Here is a 24,241-nt window from a genome sequence, read left to right as displayed (position 1 = left end):
TCTTATTCTCTCTTAGATTCTTTCTCTCATTAAATGAGCTAACATGTTATACAGTAGACCTTTGAACAACAGGTTTGAATTGCACAGGTCCACTTATATGCAGATTATTTTTCAGCCAATATTATTGGAAATATTTTTGGATATTTGGGCCAATATGAAAAAACTCACGACAAACTGTATAGGCTAGAGATATTGCAAAAAATACAAAAGTTAGGTATGCCATGAATGCATAATAGATATAGATATACATACGTAGACAATAGTCTGTTTTATCATTTACTACCATAAAATGTGCACAAATCCATTATAAAAGATAAAATTTATCAAAATTACACATACAAACACAGACCATATATTATCTTTTCATTTTTGATGTCTAGTGTTAGTAACACATATGACATCTATGGTCTCTTATAGCATATAAGAAAATATTGAAGTGGGTACTGACAGATGACCATTTTGCCAACAAATAATGTAAACTTATGGTATCAGTAAATACAAGTGCAGTACTGTAAAAGTATTTTCTCTTCCTTATGATTTTCTTAATTTTTTTTCTTGTTTCATTGTAAGAATATAGTATATAATGCATGTAACATATGAGATATGTGTCAATTGCCTGTTTATGTTTTTAGTAAGGCTTCCGTTCAGCAACAGACTATTAGCAGTTAAGTTTGGGGGAAGTCAAAAGTTATACACAGATTTTCAGTTGAACAGAGGGTCAGTGCTTCTAGACCCCATGTTGTTCAAGGTCAATGTACTTTTTTGACTGACTAAACATATTCATATATTTGAATATATTTTAGATTCCACACGTAAGTGAGATCATACAGTATTTGTCTTTCTCTATTTGACTTACTTCATTTAGCATAATGCCCCCAAGGTCCATCCCTGGCAAGATTTCATTTTTTTTTAATGACTAATACCACATTGTATATGTACCACATTTTCTTTATCCACTCATCCAGGAATGGGTACATAGGTTGTTTCCATATCTTAGCTATTATAAATAATGCTGCAATGAACATTGGGGTGCATATTTTTTTTTAAGTTAGTGTTTTAATTTCTTCGGATAAATACCCAAAAGTGGAATTGCTGTACCACATCATAGTTCTATTCTTAAATGTTTCAGGATGTCCGTGCTGTTTTCCATAGTAGCTATACCTCCACTTTTCATTCTCATTGATAATACACAAGGGTTCCCTTTTCTCCACAGTCTTACCAACACTTGTTACCTCTTGTCTTTTTGATAATAAGCATCTTAACAGGTGTGAAGTGAAAGGTCAGTGTGGTTTGATTTGTATTTCCATAATGGTTAGTGATGTTGAGCACCTCATCATGTGCCTGTTGACCATCTGTATATCTTCTTTAGAAAAATGGCTATTCAGATCTTCTGCCCACTTTTTAATCTGATTGTTTGCTTTATGACTGTTGAGTTGTATGAATTCTTTATGTGTTTTGGATACTAATCTCTTATCAGATACATAATTTGCAAATGTTTTCTCCAATTTGGTACATTGCCTTTAAATTTTGTTGGTGGTTTCCTTTGCTATTTGGAAGCTTTTTAGTTTGATGTAGTCCTAATTGTCGATTTTTTGCTTTTATTGCTTTTGCTCTGGATGTAAAATCTAAAGCATCATTGCCAAAACCAATATCAAAGAGGTTACCACCCATGTTTTCTAGGAATGTTATGGCTGCAGGTCTTACATTCAAGTGCTTAATCCATTTTGAGTTAAATTTTGTGTATGGTATATGATAGTAGTCCAGTTTCATTCTTTTGCACGTAGCCGTCCAGTTTACCCAGCACCATTTATTGAAAAGAGTGTCTTTTCCTTACCGTCTATTCTTGGCTCTTTTGTTGTAAACTAATTGACCATAAATGTTTGGGTTTCTGTGCTCTGAGTTCTGTTCCATTGACATATATATTTGTCTTTATGCCAATACAAAAGTTTTGATTATCATAGCTTTGTAAGAAAGTTTGAAATTAGACAGCATGATGCTTTCAGCTTTGCTATTCTTTCTCAAGATTGCTTTATCTCTTCAGAATCTTTCGTGGTTCTATACAAATTTTAGGCTGATTTGTTCTATTTCTGTGAAAAATGTTGATGGAATTTTAACAGGGATTGCACTGATAGTTTTTTGGGTGTAATATGGGCATTTTAACAATTTTAATTCCTTTAATCCACGAACACAGAATGTCTTTTCATTTATTTGTGTCTCCTTCAGTTTCTTCCATTAATGTCTGATAGTTTTCAGTGTTCAGGCCTTTTTCCTCCTTGGTTAAATTTATTCCTAGATATTTTATTCTTTTTGATGCAAATGCAAATGAAATTGTCTTCCTAATTTCTCTTTCTGATAGTTTGCTATTAGGGAGAAACACAACAGATTATTGCTTATTGGCCTTGTATCCTATAACATCTATTTGTTCTTAAAATTTTTGGTTTAGTCTTTAGGGTTTCCTATATATATAATATTATGTCATCTGCATATAATGACCATTTACTTCCTTTTTAATTTTGATGCCTATTTCTTTTTCTTCCTTAATTTCTCTGGTTAGGATTTCTAATACTGTTTTGGGTAAAGTAGCAAGAGTAGGCATCCTTGTCTTATTCCTGTATCTTAGAGAAAAACTTTCAGTGTTTCATCATCGAGTGTGGTATTAACTGTGGGCTTGTCACATATGGTTTTACTATGTTGAAGTACTTTTCTTCCATACCTATTTTATTGAGAATTTTTACTATAAGTAGATGTTGAATTTTATCAAATGCTGTTGCTGTATCTGTTTAGATGATCATATTATTTTTATCCTTCATTTTGTTAACGTGGTGTATCATATAGATTTATTTGTGGACATTGAACCATCCTTGCATCCTTGGCCTAATTCCCACTCAATTAGGGTTTATGATCCTTTTTAATGTATGGTTGAATTTGGTTTGCTAGTATTTCATTAGGATTTTTGCATCTGTGTTCATCAGGGATATTGGCCTGTAAGTTTCTTTTCTTATAGTGTCTTTGTCTGGTTGATATCAGGGTAATGAGGACCTAGTAAAAGGAGTTTGGAGAAATATTATGCTTGCAACTTTAGATTTATGCTCACTATTATATCATTATTGTGTTCCCTTAAAAATAAAATTTAAAAATCATTCTAATATTTTGTATTCCCAGTTCTCTTACTTTTAGAATTCACCTTTAGATAAACTTACTTTCTCCATTTTAAAATATATAACTATCTCTTTGTTATGTTTCTCCACCTACCCCCTATTAACATTTCCCACTAATCTTGTATTAAATGAAAGCACATTGGACCAAGAATCAGAAGTTGATGAGTAGACATTAGTCATGTGACTCTGACATGCCATTTTCCCTGATGAGTTTGTGTCCACATCTAGGCAATGGGTGGGTTGGACTAAGGCCTTGGAGGCGCCTCTGGGCAATATGTGCTGTAATTTGATTCTAATTCTGATGCCATTTGCTTGTTTCCAAAGTTAAATAAATGTTCTTATTTTTACATTTTAATTTTTTCTTTTAAATCACCATTAAACAATTTCAACTTTGATTCAGGTTTAGAATTTTCATGATCATTTTTCTACATTAAAAATTTTAGCCTTGTTTTTTCCACATTTCCCTTTATCTTTTAAAATATAGACATTCAAAAATTGAAATTCAAGTGATAACCCTGGCCCATATAGTTTAATAGTAGTTTAAAAGTAAATAATAAGCTATTAATAGCAGCTTAATTCTTTTTTTGAAAAGATTACTCATTTATTTATTTGACAGAAGAGACAAAGATAGTGACAGAGAGCACAATCATGACCAGTGAGCGTGAATGGGGAGGAGAGGGAGAAGCAGGCTCCTGGCTGATCAGGAAGCCTGATGTGGGCCTTGATTTCAGGTCCCTGAAATCATGACCTGGGCTGAAGGCAGATGCTTAACAGACTGAGCCACTCAGGCGCCTATAGCAGCCTAATTCTTAATGTCAAAATTTAATCTTTTTTACAGGAAAGTAAACATATAAAATTTTGAAGACTAAATTCTTGGCTCTTTTTTAAAGATTTATTTACATAAGTTTTGTAATTTTATGTTTAACTTATACAAATATAACCTCCAAAGTGCACAATTTATCTAAATTGATAATACTCTTCTCAGAGGTCATTGTGACCCACAAATCAGTCCCTTAAATGATTTTCCTTTCACCTGGCAGGATAAAATGTCCTTTACTTTTTGTCAGTATTCACGAATATTGGAAGATGGAGTTCAGATAAATCATTTCAGCATTATCGTCTTTCCTAAAATTTATTTGACCAATTCCTAATTTATTCCAAGTGAGTAAACTTACATTATTTTTCAGTAAGCTTTTTGGTGTAATAAATAACACAAGTATTTTAATAAAGTTATTTTGCATATATTTTAACATCTTCATTGCATTTTTTAAAAATAGCCTTACCAAGAAATAATTTAAATACCATAAAATTCACCCATTTTAGGTGTACAGGTAAATAGTTTTCAGGATACCTATAGAAGTATGTGACCACCATCAAAATCTAGAGTCTTTCTATCCTCCCAAAAACAAACATCATGGTCTTTGACAATCCCTACCTATACCTTGCTTCCCTTCCCCCATCAATTATTAATTTACTTTCTGTTTCCATAGATTTACCTGGTATGGACATTTCATGTAAATAGAACCATATAATATGTAATCTTTCATATCTGACTTCTTTGACTTAACATATCTGTTGTAACATGTGGAAATGCTGTACTCCTTAATTAGCAGCTTCTCTATTAAGGCAAAAAATAGTCATAATGAGCAATGTGGCTCAGTTAAAAAAAAATAGTGATCCAGCAGTCAAATACTTCTGCTTTTTGGCTCTGTAAAAACAGTCTTTTTACGGGACTTTGGATAAGTTATTAATTTCTTTGACTCAATTACTGCACCAGTAAAATGGAAACATGACCTATCTTAGGAATGGAAATATGACCTATCTTAGAGCTCTAACCTATCTTAGAGCATTAAGAGAATTAAAAAAATAAAATGTAGTAACCCCTAAAGAACTACACAAATATAGAATATTTAACTACATTTTAAGTTGGTTTTCCTGGTATAATAGTCAACCAAATTATTATACTTGAGCTGAAGTATTAGAATTTAAAAAGTACTCTTTTAATAATAAAGGAAAACTATGAATTTTAATTCCTGTTTGCTCAAAGGTCCATTTGCCTCCACTAATTTATATTCTAGTCAGCCTTGGTTAGCTTTAACAATACTAGTCACTCTTTCATTCATGGACTCACCCAGGCACACAACCTACTGCTCATAGACATATACAGATTATCCACTTTCTGGGCCAATAGCATGAGTAATAGCTACTCTGTCAGAATGAGAAATAAATGACTACCCCACATGCCCTGTGTCCAGTGTCTCAGCTCTTACCAGCATCCCTCTCCTCCTTGCTAATCACTAATACTATCCTTACATCATTAAAAAACAAAAATCATTCCTATGCATTCAGGTAGCTTTCCTACAACTGTCTAAATAGCTAATATTCATGAATTACTAACCACGTGCCATGCACAATATAGTCACAGTGTACTCACTTATCATTACCCTCCTGCCCTCCTAGATTAATCACTTTTATTATCTCTAGTTTACTGATGAGATTACCAAGGTTTTGAGGAATAAAGTCATTTGTCCAAAGCCACACAGTTACAGCACAATTGGAACCTGACTCTAGAACTGTGCTGCCAAAACTTGGGCTCTTAACTCAAATTCCACCACATGGGAGCATTAAAATATATATCTTGTTATCATTAATTTATGCTTCAGGAGAGCTATTGTACCAGACCATTTCCAGTACTGGTGATAAGCACAAGTTTCCATACGGGGTAGGCAGAAGAGGACAGTAGACACCTAATGATAGGTTATGGGAACTCCTGATGGGTTATGTAATGGGTGATGAGATGGGTATTGGGTATGTTTTAGGCTACTTTAATATGATTCTTTTGTTTTCGGTTACCCAAATAAACCATGTTCACTATTGATTGGGAAATCTCAACATTCAGAGGGAGTTCTAAACATTTGATGCATATCCTCCTAGACCCTCTGTCTTGAATATATTTTTTATAAGAATAGAATAATAGAGTTTTATAATCTCTAGTCTCCCATTTCCTCTCTTCTGAAAATTTTCCATGTCAAAGTATTCTTGGTATTTTGATTTAGGGTGAATCATAACTTATTTAATTGTATCCTAGTTTTGGATGGTTGTTTTCACTTTTTTTTCTATTAAAATATTGTGATACATATCCTTATAGTAAATCTTTTCACATATCTGAGTGTTGCCCTATCATCTCTTTGTCTTCAAATTATAAGCTGTCTTTGTTTTTTTGTTTGATGCTTTTAAATTATGTAATTGGGTGGTAGAATTTGTTTAATGCAATTAGCACAAAGTATGAAAGCAATCTTTTGAAGAAATTCTTGCCCTTTGCCTATTTTCCTGCCATCCCAGCACAGCAAGGGGAAGGAGGGTAGCAAGAATCAGAGCCCTGTGTGGCTGACCATGTACTTCATCTCTTTCATAGTCTTGCATAAAACTGTCCTGCATATAGAAATCTCTGTAAGCATTCTGATTGTGAAATACACTGATTCATTAAAGAAACGGATGTTTATATGGTTATATGACACTATTTGAAAATGTCTTAAATATTTTTAGATCCAAGCTTCTCTATCTTCCATGTATTCGTTTCCTTTATTATTAAACCTAAGTATTTTCCTTTTTATCCCATAAATATTTTTAGCTAATACTGTGTTCATAGTAGGTCCCTGTCCATATTGATTACTAGTATTTTCTAGTCTTGAAAAAAAATCTCATTAAAATATGTATGTATGATTTGTGAATTATATGTACAAATTTTTCAGAAAACAGAGTACTATTCTAAAGTATTCAGTAGTTTCTAAATCCATCAGGATTATCCCTATGAGATAACTGATGTATTATCTTTGTTTGCCAGTTGAGAGAGAGAGTAGTTTTAATCAGGGTAAAAACATTATAATTAAGCTCCCCTTATCTTATCCATCCATAATTTGTTTGTTTGTTTTTTTAAGATTTTATTTATTTATTTGACAGAGATCACAAGTAGGCAGAGAGAGAGAGAGAGACGGAAGCAGGCTCCCTGCTGAGCAGAGAGCCCGATGTGGGACTCGATCCCAGGACCCTGAGATCATGACCTGAGCCGAAGGCAGCGGCCTAACCCACTGAGCCACCCAGGCGCCCCATCCATAATTTGTAATATTTCATAAGTGCCCCATAAGTTAGAGTTATTTTCATACTATATTGGATTGGTTTAATGTTTAGAATACACTACAATGAAGGTTTAGAAGCACTTTATTTTTTTGCATTCTGAAGTAAATTTTCAATTCTTATTATTAGAATGTAATTCACTTCCAAATTTTAAATATCTGATTATCTCCTTAGCATGATTTAATGCACATTCCTATTCTCTCCTACCCATATACTCCTAGCGAAATAATTTTCTGGGTTTAATATAACTACATCTGGACTGAATTACACTTTTTAGCTGTATATCCACACCTGTTCTAGCATCTGATGTATTAAAATCTCCAAATGTTATTTCAGTCCTTTCTGGCATTATGTGGAAAATGTTAATGTACATCAAGTATACTTGTTGCAAAATAGATGTGAATCAAACCTCTGAAACATAAACCTTAAAATGAAATGAATTTTCTAAGTGGCTGTATCACCATCTGAGCTTTGTAAAATGTTTGCTAAAGTTAAAATATGTTAATTTGCAATTGATACAGTTGAATACTCATTATAGAACTTTCTTCTATTATTGGTATATATTCTTACATCTGCCAAGGTTTCCCCTGTTAATGCTCATTTAAAAAATTTTCAGTGAGATCTTACTTTTGTAAAAGTCTAAGCTCATTAAACGATGGTGTAATAATGTATACATATAAATACCCTCTAAAAGCAACATACTGAGTATGTTCATTCACATCAGTTATATCTGATCAAAAATCCCACAATTTCAGCCATATAATTAACCACCTAACTAAATAAAGTCATTTAAAATATTGGAGAAATAAAACAGTTAGGATTAAAGGGGTTATTGATTTGTTATCTAAAACATCATTCCTCATCTTGAAGGCAAAAGGAGGCACTTCATTATAATTTCTCTAATGACAGGGGAATATATCCTATTGGTATTTATGGATGAATCCAGTTTGCATGGACCCTACCTATAATAGAGTAGATACTCAATGAGTGTCTAGTGAAGTAAAATTACCTATTTATAAGAAAGTTTGCATTTTAATGCCAAGATACATATTAGATATTATCAATGAAAACTGCACAACTCTTTCTGTTCCATGCCTTTTAAACCCTAGATACATAAATTTAAGCATTTAATTGTAGGCATTCTTATTTCTTCTATCTACAACATTTCATTTATTCATTCAAAAATTATTTTTTGAATACCTTCCATGTCTCAAATACTATGAATATAACAGATAAGATTTCTGCTCTTGCAGAATTTACATTCTAATGACTTTGTATTGTGAAGATTAAATTAGTGTAATGCACATAGAATGTCATGCCTGGTAGTGTAAGTACTCAGCCCTTAGTTGTGATAATGATGATGATGAAAGACACCTTTATATGTGTTATTCAAAGCCATGAGACTAGATGAGATCCACTAGTGAGAAAATGCACATAGAGAGAAGGGCTAACAAACTGAACCCTGGAGTGTTCTATGAATAAGGATCCTCAGCAGAGACAGAAACAATTAGCCAATGAGGTGGGAAGAAACTAGAGAGTATAGTTTATACTTATAGTATAGAGAGGAGTGTTTCAAAGGCGAAGTAAACAGTTGTGTCAAATGCTGCTAAAAGGTTGAATTATATAAGAACAGAGAATTGAATTTTGGAATTGCCAGGATAGTATGTCGTTCATAACTTTAAAAAGAGCTATTTCAGATGAACATAGGGGAAGGGAAGGAACATAACGTAAGATTAAAAACAAAGAGGGATTAAAAAAATTAAAAAAAAAAAAAAAACAAAGAGGGAGTCAAAGCTTAGAAGATTCTTAACCACAGGAAACAAACAGGGTTGCTGGAGGGGAGATGGGGATGGAGTAACTGAGTGATGGATATTAATGATGTAATGAACACTGGGTATTATATGCAACTGATGAATCACTAAATTCTCTGCATGAAACTAATAATACACTATATATTAACTAACTAGAATTTAAATAAAATCTTTAAAAAAATTTTTTTAAGAAGAGCTGTTTTCTGTGGAGGAGTGAAGAAGAAAGCTCGATTGGAGTAGATAGAAAAGAGACTGGAGGAAAAAAGGCAAATCATGAAAAGAGAGACAGGAATGACTAAGAAGTGTAAAATGAGATGATCAATTTCAATAGTGAGCAGAGAATTGCAGATTAAACCAACAATGAGACACTATTTTGCACCCTGTGGATTGACCAAAAAAAAAAAAAAGGTAAATAATTCTTTCTATTAAGTATTAGGAAAGCAGGTGCCTTCATTTAGTGAGGTGGAAATGTATACTGGTGCCTCCATCCTGGGCACCATTTGGCATTAATTAAGTGTATGTATGCCTATGGCCTCATAAGTTTGTTCTGGGGACATGCTGCAGAAAAACTCCCCCATAAGTACTCAAGTACTTTTATCACAGGATTATTTACAGTGACACAAGTTGCAAGCAACCAGGTTCCATCACTATAGGCCTAGATCAGTAAAATGACATGTACACACATTAGATATTATATGACAGTCTGAAAGAAATGAATCACATTTATATATGGTTACATGGGTAGGTCTCAAAATAATGTATAGTGAAGACAAGTAAGAATTAAAATGAGATGCAGAGCCTAACAACACTTGGGTAGTTTTTAAAAACACTTGCAAAAAGTATTCTCTTTCCACACATAAGCAAATTCACGAATGCCCTAGAATGGTTCTCTCTAAAATGGATCATTCCCAAATCCAAATAATATGTCCCAATGTCTTAAAAATTAAGCTAACAGACTTCCTGATTACTATATAGCCCTCTAGCTAGCTCTTCACAGAAGTGAATACGTTGTCTTTAATTTTTCAACTTTGTCCCCCACTTCACATCAAGTTCTCTAACCCTTGTTTTCTTTTGTATTTTGACCACAGAGAACTGAGTTGATTCGACTCCTTAGTACAGAGCATACTGCCATCGATGACTGTGCAAGCAAGACCCCTCCCCAAACAATATTTTCATAAAATATGCCAAACACAGAAAAATACAGAGAATAATATAACAAATGTGGGTGAACCCATCACCCATATTTAACAAATTTTAACATGACTGTTGTTACTCTGTATATTGTTAAAGAAAAATACGCAGTTAAACCCTTCATTTTCACCTTTCCCCATACAAGCATAACGGCTGGTGACATCTGGCCCAGCGCAAGAATAAGGTCCTCAAGGTGAAAAATGCTGAGATTCAGAGAGGAAGTGAGGGTGGGAGCCAGGTTCTGGCCTCACTACTGCCACGGATGATAAGAACTAGCAGGGAGTGCTCACTACGCGCTTGCCACTCTTCTCTTTACATATTTTAAATCTCTTAATTCTTAGTCCTATGCCGTAGTCACCACTTTATAGATAAAAAACTAATGTACCTAAAGTCACACAGCTCATAGAAGCAGAGCCCATGTTTGAAAATAGGTGGTCTGGCTTTAGAGATCCGTGTACTACATGTACCTTATGTTACCCTGTCATAGGAAGGTATTGAGAATAGCGAACTTCTGTTTTTCCTCTTCCTCAGTTATCTCTACCATTAAAAAAAAATACAGAGCCTTCAATTTCTCATTTAAAAAAATTCCCCTGATTGGGATCTCTGGGGGCCAATTTTGCTTGCTTATTCTTTCATTCTGCTTCTTGAACCTGCCATCAGTTTCCTCTACTTTGAACCAGATTTTTTTTTTTTTTTTGGTGTTTATCCAGAAAGCTTTAAACTTGAAATATCTTTCCACTATAAAGGTTTTATTTATTGTTTGCTCAAATGTTATGCTAAATATATTCTCCAAGTGTCTGTAATGTTTTATATCCTTCTATAAAATAGCTAACTATGAATACCTTTTGTATTTGTAGTTTCTAGAAACCTTTTGGAATAACAGCATTCTCTTAAAAGACTAATTACCCCAAAGCTGATGCCTGTGTAATGCTATCCAGCAAGCAGCTGGCTTCATATGAAGAGGGGCTAAGAGCTCTTTTTTGTCTTGTTCATTTAAAATCATTTGCTTCTTATTTAATATCTGCAAAGAACGCAGTCACATCATAGTAGAATTTGCTGTTGTAAATTTTGGATTGTTTCCATGGGTTCCGCCTTACATCTGCATGGTGTTTAAAGCCAATGCTTCCTTTCTTTTTGTAGGCAGTTAGGGCCTTTTGCCTCATAATCCAATGTCATGCTGAATGACAGAAAATTGAAGTTGAATTTATTTAACTATACAGAAGGATTGCACAGAACAATACACTTATTTAAGAACTCCTTGCCTCAGGAACTGAAGGAGCTGTCTTATGCAGGTGGCTTAATCTCTCTGGTGCTTATCCTAACTGTGTTCCTTTATTGAGGACAGAAACTAGGCACTCTGCTTCTAAAAACAAAACGACCCTGCTAGTCTACTAGAACCAATAATAAACCAGTAGCATGCTTACTCCTCATTCAGAACAGTAATAATAAGTTCTGTGTATTTTTGAAATAATTCTTAGTGCTTCTTTTTTGGAGAACATGAAAATATATTAACTCTTAAATTATACACTGCTGGTCAGTTTACATTATGGATTATTTATAATGAATCTTTTTTTCCCTCAATTCTCTGTGGTATCTTCTGTTTATATAAAGTGATTTCTTTGTTGATATAACTTGTATTTTCTGTTTCTGTTTACTTCACATGGTTTCTGTGTTGTGGAGTAAAAACATTTATTCCCTTTCCCTATTTTGACTCAGAGTTGCTGTAAATACATAGTAAATTTTCTGAAGGAAGTGACTTCTTTACTTACTGGACACTGTGAATTAGACTAAGCTATCTATGCTTATCTTGAGCCAGGGAGAAAGGGAGATTTGAGTGGGTATGCAGAGAGAATAATACTGGAAAGTACAGTAGCTTTTTCTTTCTTGAGTGGGTCACGATTGTGTAATTTATTTTCCTTTAAACCTAGTAAATTCTGGAACTGTGATGCACATTTATATTCAAATGTGAGCTTAAGAATACTTTCCAAAGCAGGGCACCTGGGTGGCTCCGTTGGTCAAGCCTCCAACTCTTGATTTCAGCTCAGGTCATGACCTTAGGGTGGTGAGATCAAGCCCTGCATTGAGTTCCACTTCAGATTCCTTGCTCAATGGTGAGTCGGTTTGAGTCGGTTGCTATAAATGCTATAAAAATAGGGATTTATTTAGCTACCATTTTTATTATCTACTATTATAATTTTGGGGTGATTGAGAATTAACTGTATATAATTCACATATCAAGTACCAATTATTTGGAATTTGTTTTCAAGATAATCAAATCTTCCTCTTAACAATAGCTATATTTGGAAGTGATAACGTGAAATTTGTTACATGGGCTCAGACCTGTGCTTCATCTAGTTTAACATTATGTTTTGCGAAAGCACCAAGGGACATTAATAAAAAGGCATAATTGTTCTCTCTGAAGTCAGTCTTATAAAACTGGTCACAATAATATCATGTTTGTCTTAGTATCTTTCATTTATTATATTAATTTTTAAAGCTTTCAAAAATTAAATCTAAACCCTCTTGGAGTTAGACATTTTGCTAATATACTACATATTTTATGTAAAATACTTTTCATCCATCTTAAGTATGCCTTTTTAACAATTCTTAGATATGTTAAACAGATCTGTAGCTACACTAACCATACTTTCAAGGACAAATATCATATCCCCTTGTAGCTTTTGTAATTTGAGAGCCATGTAGGAGAGTTAGAAAGATAAGGACTTCAGGATGAGTCTAATCTGAGTTTTAATCATGGGAGCACTTCTTACTAGCTATGTCACCTTTGATAAGTTAGTTAATTACTCAGCTTCTTAGAGTCTATATTAGTAAAAATATGTATTTGTTTTTTATGGTAGTTGTGACTATAAATGAAATGATATAGGAAAAAGCATTTTGCAGAGTGCCGCAGAGTACAACATCAACAAACACTAACCACCTTCCTTCCTTATTCTTCAGAGGGTGGGCTGAAATCTTTTGGCTATGCCTGTGTGAATAGAACCCCTTTGCAAGTCCATGTGAACTTAATGACAAAACAATCCATCGAGCAGTGTTCATAAGAGATTGCTTTATTTCAGAAGGTCACATTCAAAAATAAATTATCTATATGTATATGATCTTTTCCCACATATAATGATATCACTTGATAACTGGGGAAAAGGTACCCCAAAATATTATCTATGAGTTAAGTCCTTATTGGCGTTTACTTTGAGGGGCCATTCTTTCAAACTGATCCCCTCAGTTGACTTAAAAACATTCTGTCAGTTTAACTGTTGGCTAATGCATTAATTCATTGTGAGATATTAGGCAAGCGGTACGTGGGTGCCTCAGTGGGTTAAGCAGCCAGCTCTTCATTTCTGCTAATGTCATGATCTCAGGGTCATGAGATTGAGTCCTGCTTTGGGCTCCGTGCTATGCAGGGAGCCTGCTTAAGATTCTCTCTCTTTCTGCCCCTCCCCTTCTTTCAAAAACCGTATAAATAAATAAAAATAGAAAGCATACCTTGGAGCACCTGGGTGGCTCACTGGGTTAAAGCCTCTGCCTTCAGCTCAGGTCATGTTCTCAGGGTCCTGGGATCAAGCCCTGCATCGGGTTCCCCGCTCAGCGGGGAGCCTGCTTCCTCCTCTCTGTCTGCCTGCATCTCTGCCTACTTGTGGTCTCTGTCTGTCAAATAAATAAATAAAAATCTTAAAGACAAAAAGAAAGAGAGGGGAAAAAAAGCGTATCGTAAGATACCAGGCAAGAGAATCAGAAAGTATCTACTTTTTCCCCTTATCTGAAAAATGGGCTATTTGCACCTGGATAGAGGTTTGAGGGATAAAATTAAGAATGTATGTGTAAGTCCTGGGTAAACATGAAGATTTATACTAAATGTCTGGCAAATTCTAATTAAAACATTCATTTAGAGTAATTTTGTTTTCTGATTTTTGTTTTGGTTCCTAATTTAAAGGCACTGGCTCTTCTTCATAAAACAAAGAAGGCAGATTGGCGATATATATAGAAATGTTGTATATGTGTATGGATACATAAAGATTTTAAAGTTTACTATTAAAACTATGTTATTAAAACATATCTGAGCAGGAGTAAATAGACTTTTATAGTTCCAGTGTGTTAAATTATTTTCTCCATAGAAACCAGTTAGTCCATCTAAGTTTGTTTTCTACCTTTCTCTCAACAAGAGTGCCAACAAGGGCTGTCATTGCAGTGGGGATTCGAATCATAGTTCCCACACACAGGCTAATGGTAGGACCTACTTCATTCAAGCTATTTGTTCTTTCTGCTTTAGTTTCAGTTCTGCATCCACACACATTAGACACGGCTGCTTGAATAATCTTTCTCAAACACTGCTTGAATTCCCCAGTCCATGGAAGCCAATTTCCTGCTTGTATTTTCTTAGCTTCGAAAGTCATTAAAATGCCTCTTAGATGCTACCCAGAGTTAACAGATTCTTTACTGGGAGCCTCTCACATGGTTTGTCTATTTCAGTTCTACAGGGAGGCCTCAGTGATCCTTCTCAGTTCCAGGCCACAAGGGCCAGCTCAGGCAGTCAGATATATCAGAGGTGAGCCACATGATCAAAATACATGTGTGTGTCAGCAACATAAATTTACTTTAAAAACATTAATAAAATTTAGCCTATTCACTATAGGCTAAATTAGCAAGATGTTGGGGGCAGAAAGAGGCCAATAAATTAGATCTGTCAAAAACCATTAATTCTGAGGGGCTTCTGGAGAGATGGGCTGCATATCTTGGCAAACCAGAGTAAACAGCTGTAGCATGCTGCAGGAACTGAGTGGCAGTTCTCAATATGGTTTACATTCTGAAACTATCTGGACATTTTGAATGTACTAATCAGATGAATACATTGTGTCATTTCAGATTTACAAGGTCAAGTAGAGGCCCTTGGGCTAAACCTTCAGAAGGCAGTGACCAAGATTGACAACTATAAAGAAAAGCTCATGTAAGATGGTAAACATTGAACAACCTGTAGATTTTAGAAAGAGCTCCCCCACCCTTACCATCTGTTCTCTGTGACTCTTTTGGCAGTGATTTCATTGTGAGTGTGGTCTGCTTTTCTCAGGCACTTTTCTGGCTTGTCTTGTATATTAAAGGACAGGTAAATATTTTTAAATACATGAAATAAGAATTTCACTCAATAAGAAACTTAACCTAGTCATGTATTAAAGCTTTCCCTGATTGTTCAAGTGTAACTCAATGTGAAGTATCCTGATTCTTTCTCTCTCTCTCTCTCTCTCTCTCTTTTTTTTTTTTAAGATTTTATTTATTTATTTGACAGAGATCACAGGTAGGCTGAGGCAGGTAGAGAGAGAGAGGAGGAAGCAGGCTCTTGTATTTTTTTTCTCTTGACGTGTCTCTTTATTATCCATTCAATTACCAATTTCAAGTTCAAAAAAAGAGTATCTTTGAAGAAGTATCTGAGTATCTTTGAAATGCTGGAGTGCTTACACTTTATATAAGTGAGAAAGAAAAATTTGAAAACAGATGACAAGAAAATGCCCTTGTAAAATATCCAGAGCACTATTGCTTTTAGAAATGGATTTACTTCAGAAGTTTCAAAAATTACTTTATGGTATTGGGGCGCCTGGGTGGCTCAGTGGGTTAAAGCCTCTGCCTTCGGCTCAGGTCATGATCTCAGGGTCCTGGAATCAAACTCTGCATCGGGCTCTCTGCTCAGCAGGGAGCCTGCTTCCTCCTCTCTCTCTCTCTCTCTCTCTCTCTGCCTGCCTCTCTGCCTACTTGTGATCTCTCTCTGTGTCAAATAAATAGATAAAATCTTTAAAAAAATTACTTTATGGTATAAATATCATACATCTATAATTACAATACTAAAATAGAATTTATGTAATCTTTGAAAAAATTTTTTTTTTTACTTTGTGGTATGTTATCTGGTAGCTCTGGTTTTCAGTTCCTGTATTTTGGAAGCATGAACCTCATCAGACATATAAATATTTAGAAAGCTTAGCAACGAGATGTTGTGTTGACTATGGACTACTCCTAAGAACAATGTGTTTAATAAAATGCTTAGCAGCACAAGGAAGAACAAGTTCCAAAAATGCCTTACCAAATTAATGTATACTTGAATTATTTGTAGCAAAATAATTTGTCTTTGGAAAACAAAAGAAATCAAATATTCTAGCTTTATAGCACTGTGGTTAATAGTACAATAAATACAATAATTCAACCATCAGTGTATAGTGGCTGAGGTTGAAGGAATGAGTGGACAGAAGGCCCTTGAATGATTCACTGGACTCAGGAAGAGAACAAGTATGAAAGAAGCAAATGCTATTACCTCCCCCCCAAAGAACCCCATTGTTCCCCACCCTCTAGTAACATTAGGGAGGGTTTTGGCTATATGGATGTCTCTTGTGGAGGGCAATCTAATCATGTCATGGCTACCGCATGACTTTGGTTTCTTAGATCTCAATAAGTGACAAAAGCACATTCCAGGAATAGAGGAGTAGGGCTGGTACCTGACTCAACTCAAAGGGAATTTGTGGACCCACCAAGACTTTAGCATATAGAGTGGAGTCCTGGCAGTTAGGAGAGATGCTAACTACAGAAATAAGCATACTGAGGAAAAGGAATAAAGCTAAGTGGTTATGACATGAATTGATTTACTTGATAAATTGGCACAGAATTTTCTATATATAGAAGGCACATTACCATTTAATATTAATAACATACTTTGCGATATTTTTCATTACTCATATATATGTATATATATTTTAAAGATTTTATTTATTTATTTGACACAGAAAAAAAGATAGCCAGAGCGAGGGAAAAAGAGCACAGGTAGGGGGAGCAGCAGGCAGAGGGAGAGGGAGGAGTAGGCTCCAGAGCCTGACTTGGGGCTCGATGTGGGGCACAATCCTAGGACCCTGATATCATGACCCAAATTGAAGGCAGACACTTAACCAACTGAGCCACCCAGGTGCCCCATTATTAATTGTTTTTGACATAATTTATAATATAAATTTTGAGAAATGACAAAAATCAGAATAGGTTGGAGTTGGAGTAAGAAATACAACATCACTAAAGTCCATCAAACAAATTAGCTGGAGGATATCACTATACAATTGCAGGTATGCTAATGCTTTTGTTTCATTTTATAAAACTGGTGCTTCCTGCCCTATATAAAAACTTCCAAAAATTAGAAAATAGGCAAAGTATCCACTTTTAGAAAACTGAGTTATGAAAGAACTACTAAGTCCCTTGTGATTACTAGATGGTACCACATCCAGATGGAACTGCCCAGAGACAGGAAGGGCCTGTTTTTCTGGTGTCTCCTTAGAAATGAGGAAAAAATGTCCCAGAGTCCCTCTCTTTACATCTTGTTAGCTGGAACCTTTTACATACACTCTTCTAAATGAATAACTGGCAAGGGGAACAAGACTAACACAATTAGTATAGACCAAGCAGCATAAGGATAATGGAGCTCTGATGGCCAGGAAGAAAGCTATAGTGCATGTCTAGAAGGCAACCAGTAATGCTTGCTAACATGGTAGATCATTTATGATGCTTTGAAAAGTTATGACATGAGGAAGGCCCATTGAACTTGCTGACCAAGGTCAAGACATGAGGAAAGCCAGTTGTGATAGACAGAAAAATGGTACCCAAACATTTTCATGGCTTAATCCCTGGAATCTGTGAGTATATTATTCTATATGAGAAAAGGAACTTTGCACATGCAATTAACTATTTTGAGAGAGGGAGATTATCCTCGATTATCTGGGCAGGCCTGATGTAATTGCAGAGATAATTATAAGAGGAAATACAAGTATAATTGCAGAGATACTTATAAGAGGAAAGAGGGTCAGAGTCACAAAAGTAGTTGTGAAGGTGGAAGCAATGTTTGGAATGTTGTGATCTGAGGTTAGAAGAAGGGGGCACAAGCCAAGGAATGCCTGTGGTCTCTAGAAGCTAGAAAAGGCAAGGAAACAGATCTTCTCCTGGACCCACCAGAAGGAACACAGCCCTTGAGATACCTTGATTTTAGGACTTCTTACCTTATAACTGTAAGATAAGTTTGTGTTGTCGTAAACCACTAAGATGGTGGTAATTTGTTATAGCAACAATAAGAAATTAACACACCAGTTCAGAGCCTAGTAAGGATTTTGGATTTATAATGGAGGGCAATGGGAAACTATTAGAGGATGTTTGACATGAGAATGAACTCATCTGATTTGTGTTAATGGGTCAGCATGGCAGCTACCTGGAGAGTGGACAGGAGTGAGAGTACAAGAGCAATGGGGAGCCCAGGTGGGAGGGCATGAGCTCATGCAAGTGAGAAGTGACTGGTTGAGTGTAAGGCTGTATGTAGTGGGGAGATGGAGAGAAATATGTGTCAGTTCAATCTGACAAGATTTATTGGTGGAGTGGATGTGACTGAGGAGCAAGAGGACTAGTAAGGAAAGATTAAAGGATGAGATTTGGGGACTTTCAGCATCATGGTAAACAGTTGAGAGGCGCTAGAGTAGAGTGACTATGAGCCTGGATTCTGGATCCAGACTGCTTCCCACTCTGCTGTTTACTAGTATGTCACCTCACGTGCGGCACTAATCTCTCTAGACTCCATTTTCTCAATTGTAAGAAGGAAATAAGGGCTATCTTGTCATTATTGGGTTGGTGTCCTTGATTAAAGTGCGAAAATTGTAGAAGAGATAGATACAGGGGGAGAGAAATAAAAAACTGTGCTTTTTGATGGTATTCGATTTAGAATGCCTTTTGGACAGCCAGGTGGAAGTATCAAGGAGACAGTTAGAAAATAGTTATTTCATATGAAGCAGTGGAATGGTATAGAAACTTGCCTTTTTAAAAAGATTTTATTTATTTATTTACTTACTTATTTGAGAGAGAGTGAGCACAAGCAGGGGAAGGGGCAGAGGGAGAAGCAGACTCCCTACTGAGCAGGGGGCCCAATGTGGGGCTCAATCCTGGGACTCTGGGGTCATGACTTGAGCCAAAGCAGACACTTAATGGAATGAAGCACCCCAAAACTTGCCTTTCAAATCAAGAAAAACATCGAATTATTTCACCTTATTTCCTTTATGTTGATTAGCAGGGGCCTTCCTGAAGGCTTATTCCAAGCCCTAGAAAAGATTGACATTATTTGCTGAGAGTAAGGAAGGAATGCAGTGTTGAAAGAGATACAGGCTTTCTTTCTATTCCCTCCAGTTCCCCCTCTCCTCATCCTAATGAAGGTGAAGATAGCCATTGTGTCATGAAGAGTAAACCATAGAAAGAGTGGCTTAATAGGCATGGGGGTGGGAGCAGACCATGGTGAGGGGAATCCTTGGAATAGTAGGCTCTCTAGATTAATTGTCCATATAGTTAGCAAAATAACCACTAAAAGAAGTTCTACTGTCCCTGCCTCTAGATTAGAAAAGTTGTATGTGAGTCTGAACATGGAGTGAATGTCATGGTGGGTATACTGTACCTCAGAGGATTTTTCAAAGTTTTTATTTTTGTTAATTTGCAGTGTTATATTAGTTTCACATATATGATACAGTGATTCAACAATTCAATATATCACCTTGGGCTCAAAGCCCTTTTTTTTTTTTTTTAGAGAGAGAGAGAGAAAAAAAAAGCATTCAAGTGGGGTGGGGGTGAGGGGCAGAGGGAGAGGGAGAGAGAATCTTAAGCACGCTGAATGTTGAGCCTGACACAGGGCTCAATCTCACAACCCTGAGATTATGACCCCAGCCAAAATCAAGAGTCGGACGCTTAAACAACTAAGCCATTTAGGTGCCTCTGAAAGCATTTTTTAGGTTAAAAAAGATTTTTTTTATTTCAAAGCAAATAAATAAAACTTGGAAAATACAGGAATATGTAAAAAAGAATATCATAGTTTTATTTTGATAAAGCCTTCTAGTCCTTCTTCTAAGAACTTTTTCTTAAAGTCTTCTTTTTCTAAGTAATGTCTATTTTTTAGCATATTTTCACTTAGAGAGATAATGTATCATTTTCAGTTAGTGATAAATATATGACATGTTCTAAAAAATGATATTTTTCATGTCATTACATGATACATTTCTAGATAACTATTAAATGGCTATACAATATTTCATGTGTAGATGAATCATAACTACTTACTAAGCTTTTGTTTTTGTAGAATTTGGATAGTTTTTGCTAGAATCAAACTTAAATAATTTTGATGCTTTTAATACATAATGACTTATTGCCTTCCAATAAGATTATACTGATTTATAATCTCAGCATTGTTTGTAAATACCATTTCTTCACTTCCTAGCTAATGGTATAATAACTAAACAAAGAAACAAACTAGTTTGATTGATGAAACACTGTACTCCTGCATATTTGACTCTGAATTCTTTCTTTTGTGACTCACCTGAACATAATCTTTGCCCAGTTTTCTAATGGTATGTGAAACTCTTCCTTATTCCTTCTTTTCTAATATTTTATTCAGAAACAACTTAAAACTTTAAAAAAGTTGTAAACATAATAATAGTATAAAGAACACCCAAATAACCTTTACCCAGATTAACATTTTAACCCATTGCTTTCTTCCTCATCCTTTCCCTGGCCCCATCCTTTCTCTCTCTCTCCGCACACGTACATACACACACACACACACACACACACACACACACACACACACACTTTTCTTTCCTGAATCGTTTGAGGGTAAGTTACATACAACATGACCCTTTACCTCTAAGTACTTTAGCCTGCCTTTCCTCAGGATGGTGATACTTTAATATGGAAGCACTGCATGGAGCCCTGGGTGTTACATGCAAACAATGAATCATAGGACAATACATCAAAAACTAATGATGTCCTGTATGGTGACTAACATAACATAACAAAAAGCACAGTAATCTGTGTCATAAATTTATATAAAGCCCTTTAATCTGCCATCCATATTCTAATTTTGTTAGCTGGCCTTTGTAGCATTTTCTCCTCTAGTATAGGACCAGTAGAGTCAGCCTGTTTGGCATGTCTTTTTAGCCTCCTAATTCTGGAATATTTCCAGTTTCTCTTTTTTTATGACATTGACGTTTTTTGAAAAATGCAGAACCCCTCACAATTTTTTAAATAAAAATTTTCATTTTATATTGGTCTGGTGTTTCCTTTTGATTGAATTAGGGGCATGTACTCTTAACCAGAAAACCATGTAAGTGAGGATTTGTCCTTCTCAGGGTATGACTACCTGCCTGCCTTCACTAGTGATGTTAATTTTGATCACCTGGTGAAGGTATTGCTCAATTTTTTCACTCTCTTATTCCTGGGTTTGTTGTTGTTGTTCCTTTTCAACTAGTAAGCAGTCTATAAGAGACACTTTAAATATACTGTGAATGCTATCCTCCTCATCAAAATTTATCTCTCAATATAGCATCCAGTAATGATTTTTACCTTATCTAAACTTTACACAGTGGTTGCTAAATGATGATTTTTCTGACTCCAGCCCTCCCTCCCCATTTATTAGTCCTCAGCATCCTACTTTAAGCAAGAGCCTCCACTTCTCCCCATTATTTATTTATTTATTGTTGGTGTGAACCTATGAACTCTTATTTTTTCAATGGTTTATAATTGATTGCTGTATTGAATTGCTTTGATACATAAATTATCTAGGCTTAGCCAGTAGGAGTCCCTTCAAGCTGACTTCTGTGAACTGGAATGTGGTTTCCTCATCTTATATAAGTATTTGTTTACCTTCTGACATAACAAGATATCTCAGATGTACTTACTCTGCCTTAGTCTTGGAATCAGCCGTTTCTGAGTACTCTTGGTTCCTTTGAATAGGAATGGCGTTAGAGACCAAGATCTAGGCTTTGAGTAGGCTCGTCTGCTGCTTGATTCTGTTGATGGTTTCATGGGCTTGTATATATGTCAGACATATCAAAGTATATATGTACTTCATTGTGTGTCAACATGATACGTTCATCGATTTTACAAAAAGCGGATAATGAAAATAACGTGTTTTAAGAAGACATTTTTTGAGAAGAAAAAGTTAAGCTAAAATGTAGTGTTCAAAGATAAAACTTGAGTAATAAAATGCTAAGGAAAATCAAAGTGATTACTATGAAATTCATGAAAATGGTTATTTTAGGGAGGATGGGGGTTGGCTGTGACTGGGACCAGGGATATGAAGCTTCTAGGGTAGCTGGTCAGGTTTTATGTTTTTACCTGGATGGTAGTTATAAGAGTTTTCTCCTTATAATAATTCATTATATAATTGTTTTATGTGATTTTCCTATAGCTTATAATTTTATCATATTTTATAATAAAATCATTTTAAAAATAAATGAATGTTATACATATTCATTATGCAAATAAATGATTACTTATTAGAAATTAAAGTCATTCTACAAATAGGGCAAATTCATTGGCAATCTAACATATAGTTATTGTAAGGTTTATAAGCTATTTTAAGGTACTTTCAGATAATGACTTATTAATAAATAGCCTATATAAACTTAAACTGGAATATTACTTTTTCTTAATATATTAACTTTTCGAGTTTTGTTACAAGACCCAATTACATAAAATCAAGACATATGTTTATTTCAGTTTTAGAATTTCCATTTGGTTCATTTTAATGGTTTATTTTTCTGCCGAAATTTATCATCTTTTCACTAATTAGAGTGGATTTTTTTTTAATGTCTTTAAGCAGAGTTATAACTGCTCTGAAAAGTCCTTATCTGCAAATTTTAGTATCTGGGTCATCTCAGAGGCAGTCCCTATTAACTGTCTTTTCTGTTAAGAATAGGTCATGCTTTTCTGTTCTTGCTTGTGTTGAGTAATTTTTATTATATTCTGGGCATTGTAAATGTTATATTATAGAAATTCTGGATTCTATTATATTTCTCTAAACACTCCAAATACTATTGGTGGGGGTGAGGGTGTTGCTGCTTTAAGCAGATTGTTAGTTTGGTTGGCCTCAGACTGTAAACTCTGTCTTTATCGCAACAGCTCAAATCTCTGTTTAATTGTTTTATCTTTACCCTAATTGGAGTATGCCCTGTGCATGAAGAGTTCAAAGCCCAGCCAGATGTGTGTGTAGCGTCTGTATGCAGTATTGGGACTTCCTGTGTTTGACTCTCCTATTTTGAGTCACTCTTCACTTTTCAGCACTGTGGTTGACCCGAACACTGTGCACTAATTCTTTAGGCCAGACTATGTTTTCTTTTATTTTCTTTTTTATTTTATTTTATTTTATTTATTTATTTATTTGACAGAGACGCAAGTAGGCAGAAAGGCAGGCAGAGGGGAGAGGGAGAAGCAGGCTCGCCACTGAGCAGGGAGCTTGATGCGGGACTCGATCCCAGCACCCTGGGATCATGACCTGAGCTAAAGGCAGTCGCCCAACCAACTGAGCCACCCAGGTGCCCCAGACTATGTTTTCTATTAGAATGTTAGTTCCCCTAAATGATGCACACTGGACTGTCATGTTTGAAATCATTAACACACATACACACACACACATACACACACACACACACAAACCCTGACCCCATGCTATCACCTCATTCCAAGTGTCAGCTTCCCTCCAAAATCTTCTTGTTTTTGTTCACTTTCCAATGCCTTCGAATAGAGGTTTTTCTTTTTTTAATGTTCTTCAAAGTTTAGACTTTTTATTTGTATGCAGATGAGTCTGACAGGGGCCTACTTAGCCATCATAGAAGTGACCTAAATGTTTATTTCTTTAAAGAAATAATAATATAAAGATGCTAAGAAATTTCTCCTAAAGATGAATAAAATAATGATATAGAAAAACACATTGTTGGACTAACAGATTGGGTGATTTTTTGGCAAAGCAAAACCCCTTGACTTTATATATCTAATCTCAAGGAAGTACACATACATAATCACAAATAGAATATAAAGAAAAGAAAAGTAATAAAGGAAAAACATGTTTTTAAAAAAGGAAAACATTTATACTTGAACTATTTTGAAATAAAATAT

At 35.0% G+C, this 24,241-nt stretch overlaps 1 protein-coding gene across 1 annotated transcript in view; it reads left to right on the top strand.

The window, feature by feature from the left end:
- The window catches only part of LEKR1 (leucine, glutamate and lysine rich 1), a 186,642-nt gene that overhangs the window by 103,894 nt on the left and 58,507 nt on the right, over nucleotides 1–24,241 (top strand). Inside the window, exon 7 of the mRNA XM_059391702.1 lies at nucleotides 15,173–15,254. Coding sequence (XP_059247685.1) covers nucleotides 15,173–15,254 — 82 coding nt within the window. The remainder of the gene's footprint in view (nucleotides 1–15,172; nucleotides 15,255–24,241) is intronic.

This window comes from Mustela nigripes, chromosome 2 (genome assembly GCF_022355385.1).
Source record: "Mustela nigripes isolate SB6536 chromosome 2, MUSNIG.SB6536, whole genome shotgun sequence".
Lineage (NCBI taxonomy): Eukaryota > Metazoa > Chordata > Mammalia > Carnivora > Mustelidae > Mustela > Mustela nigripes.
The sequence above is the reverse complement of the archived record's forward strand: the minus strand, read 5'-3'. Positions and strand labels throughout refer to the sequence as shown.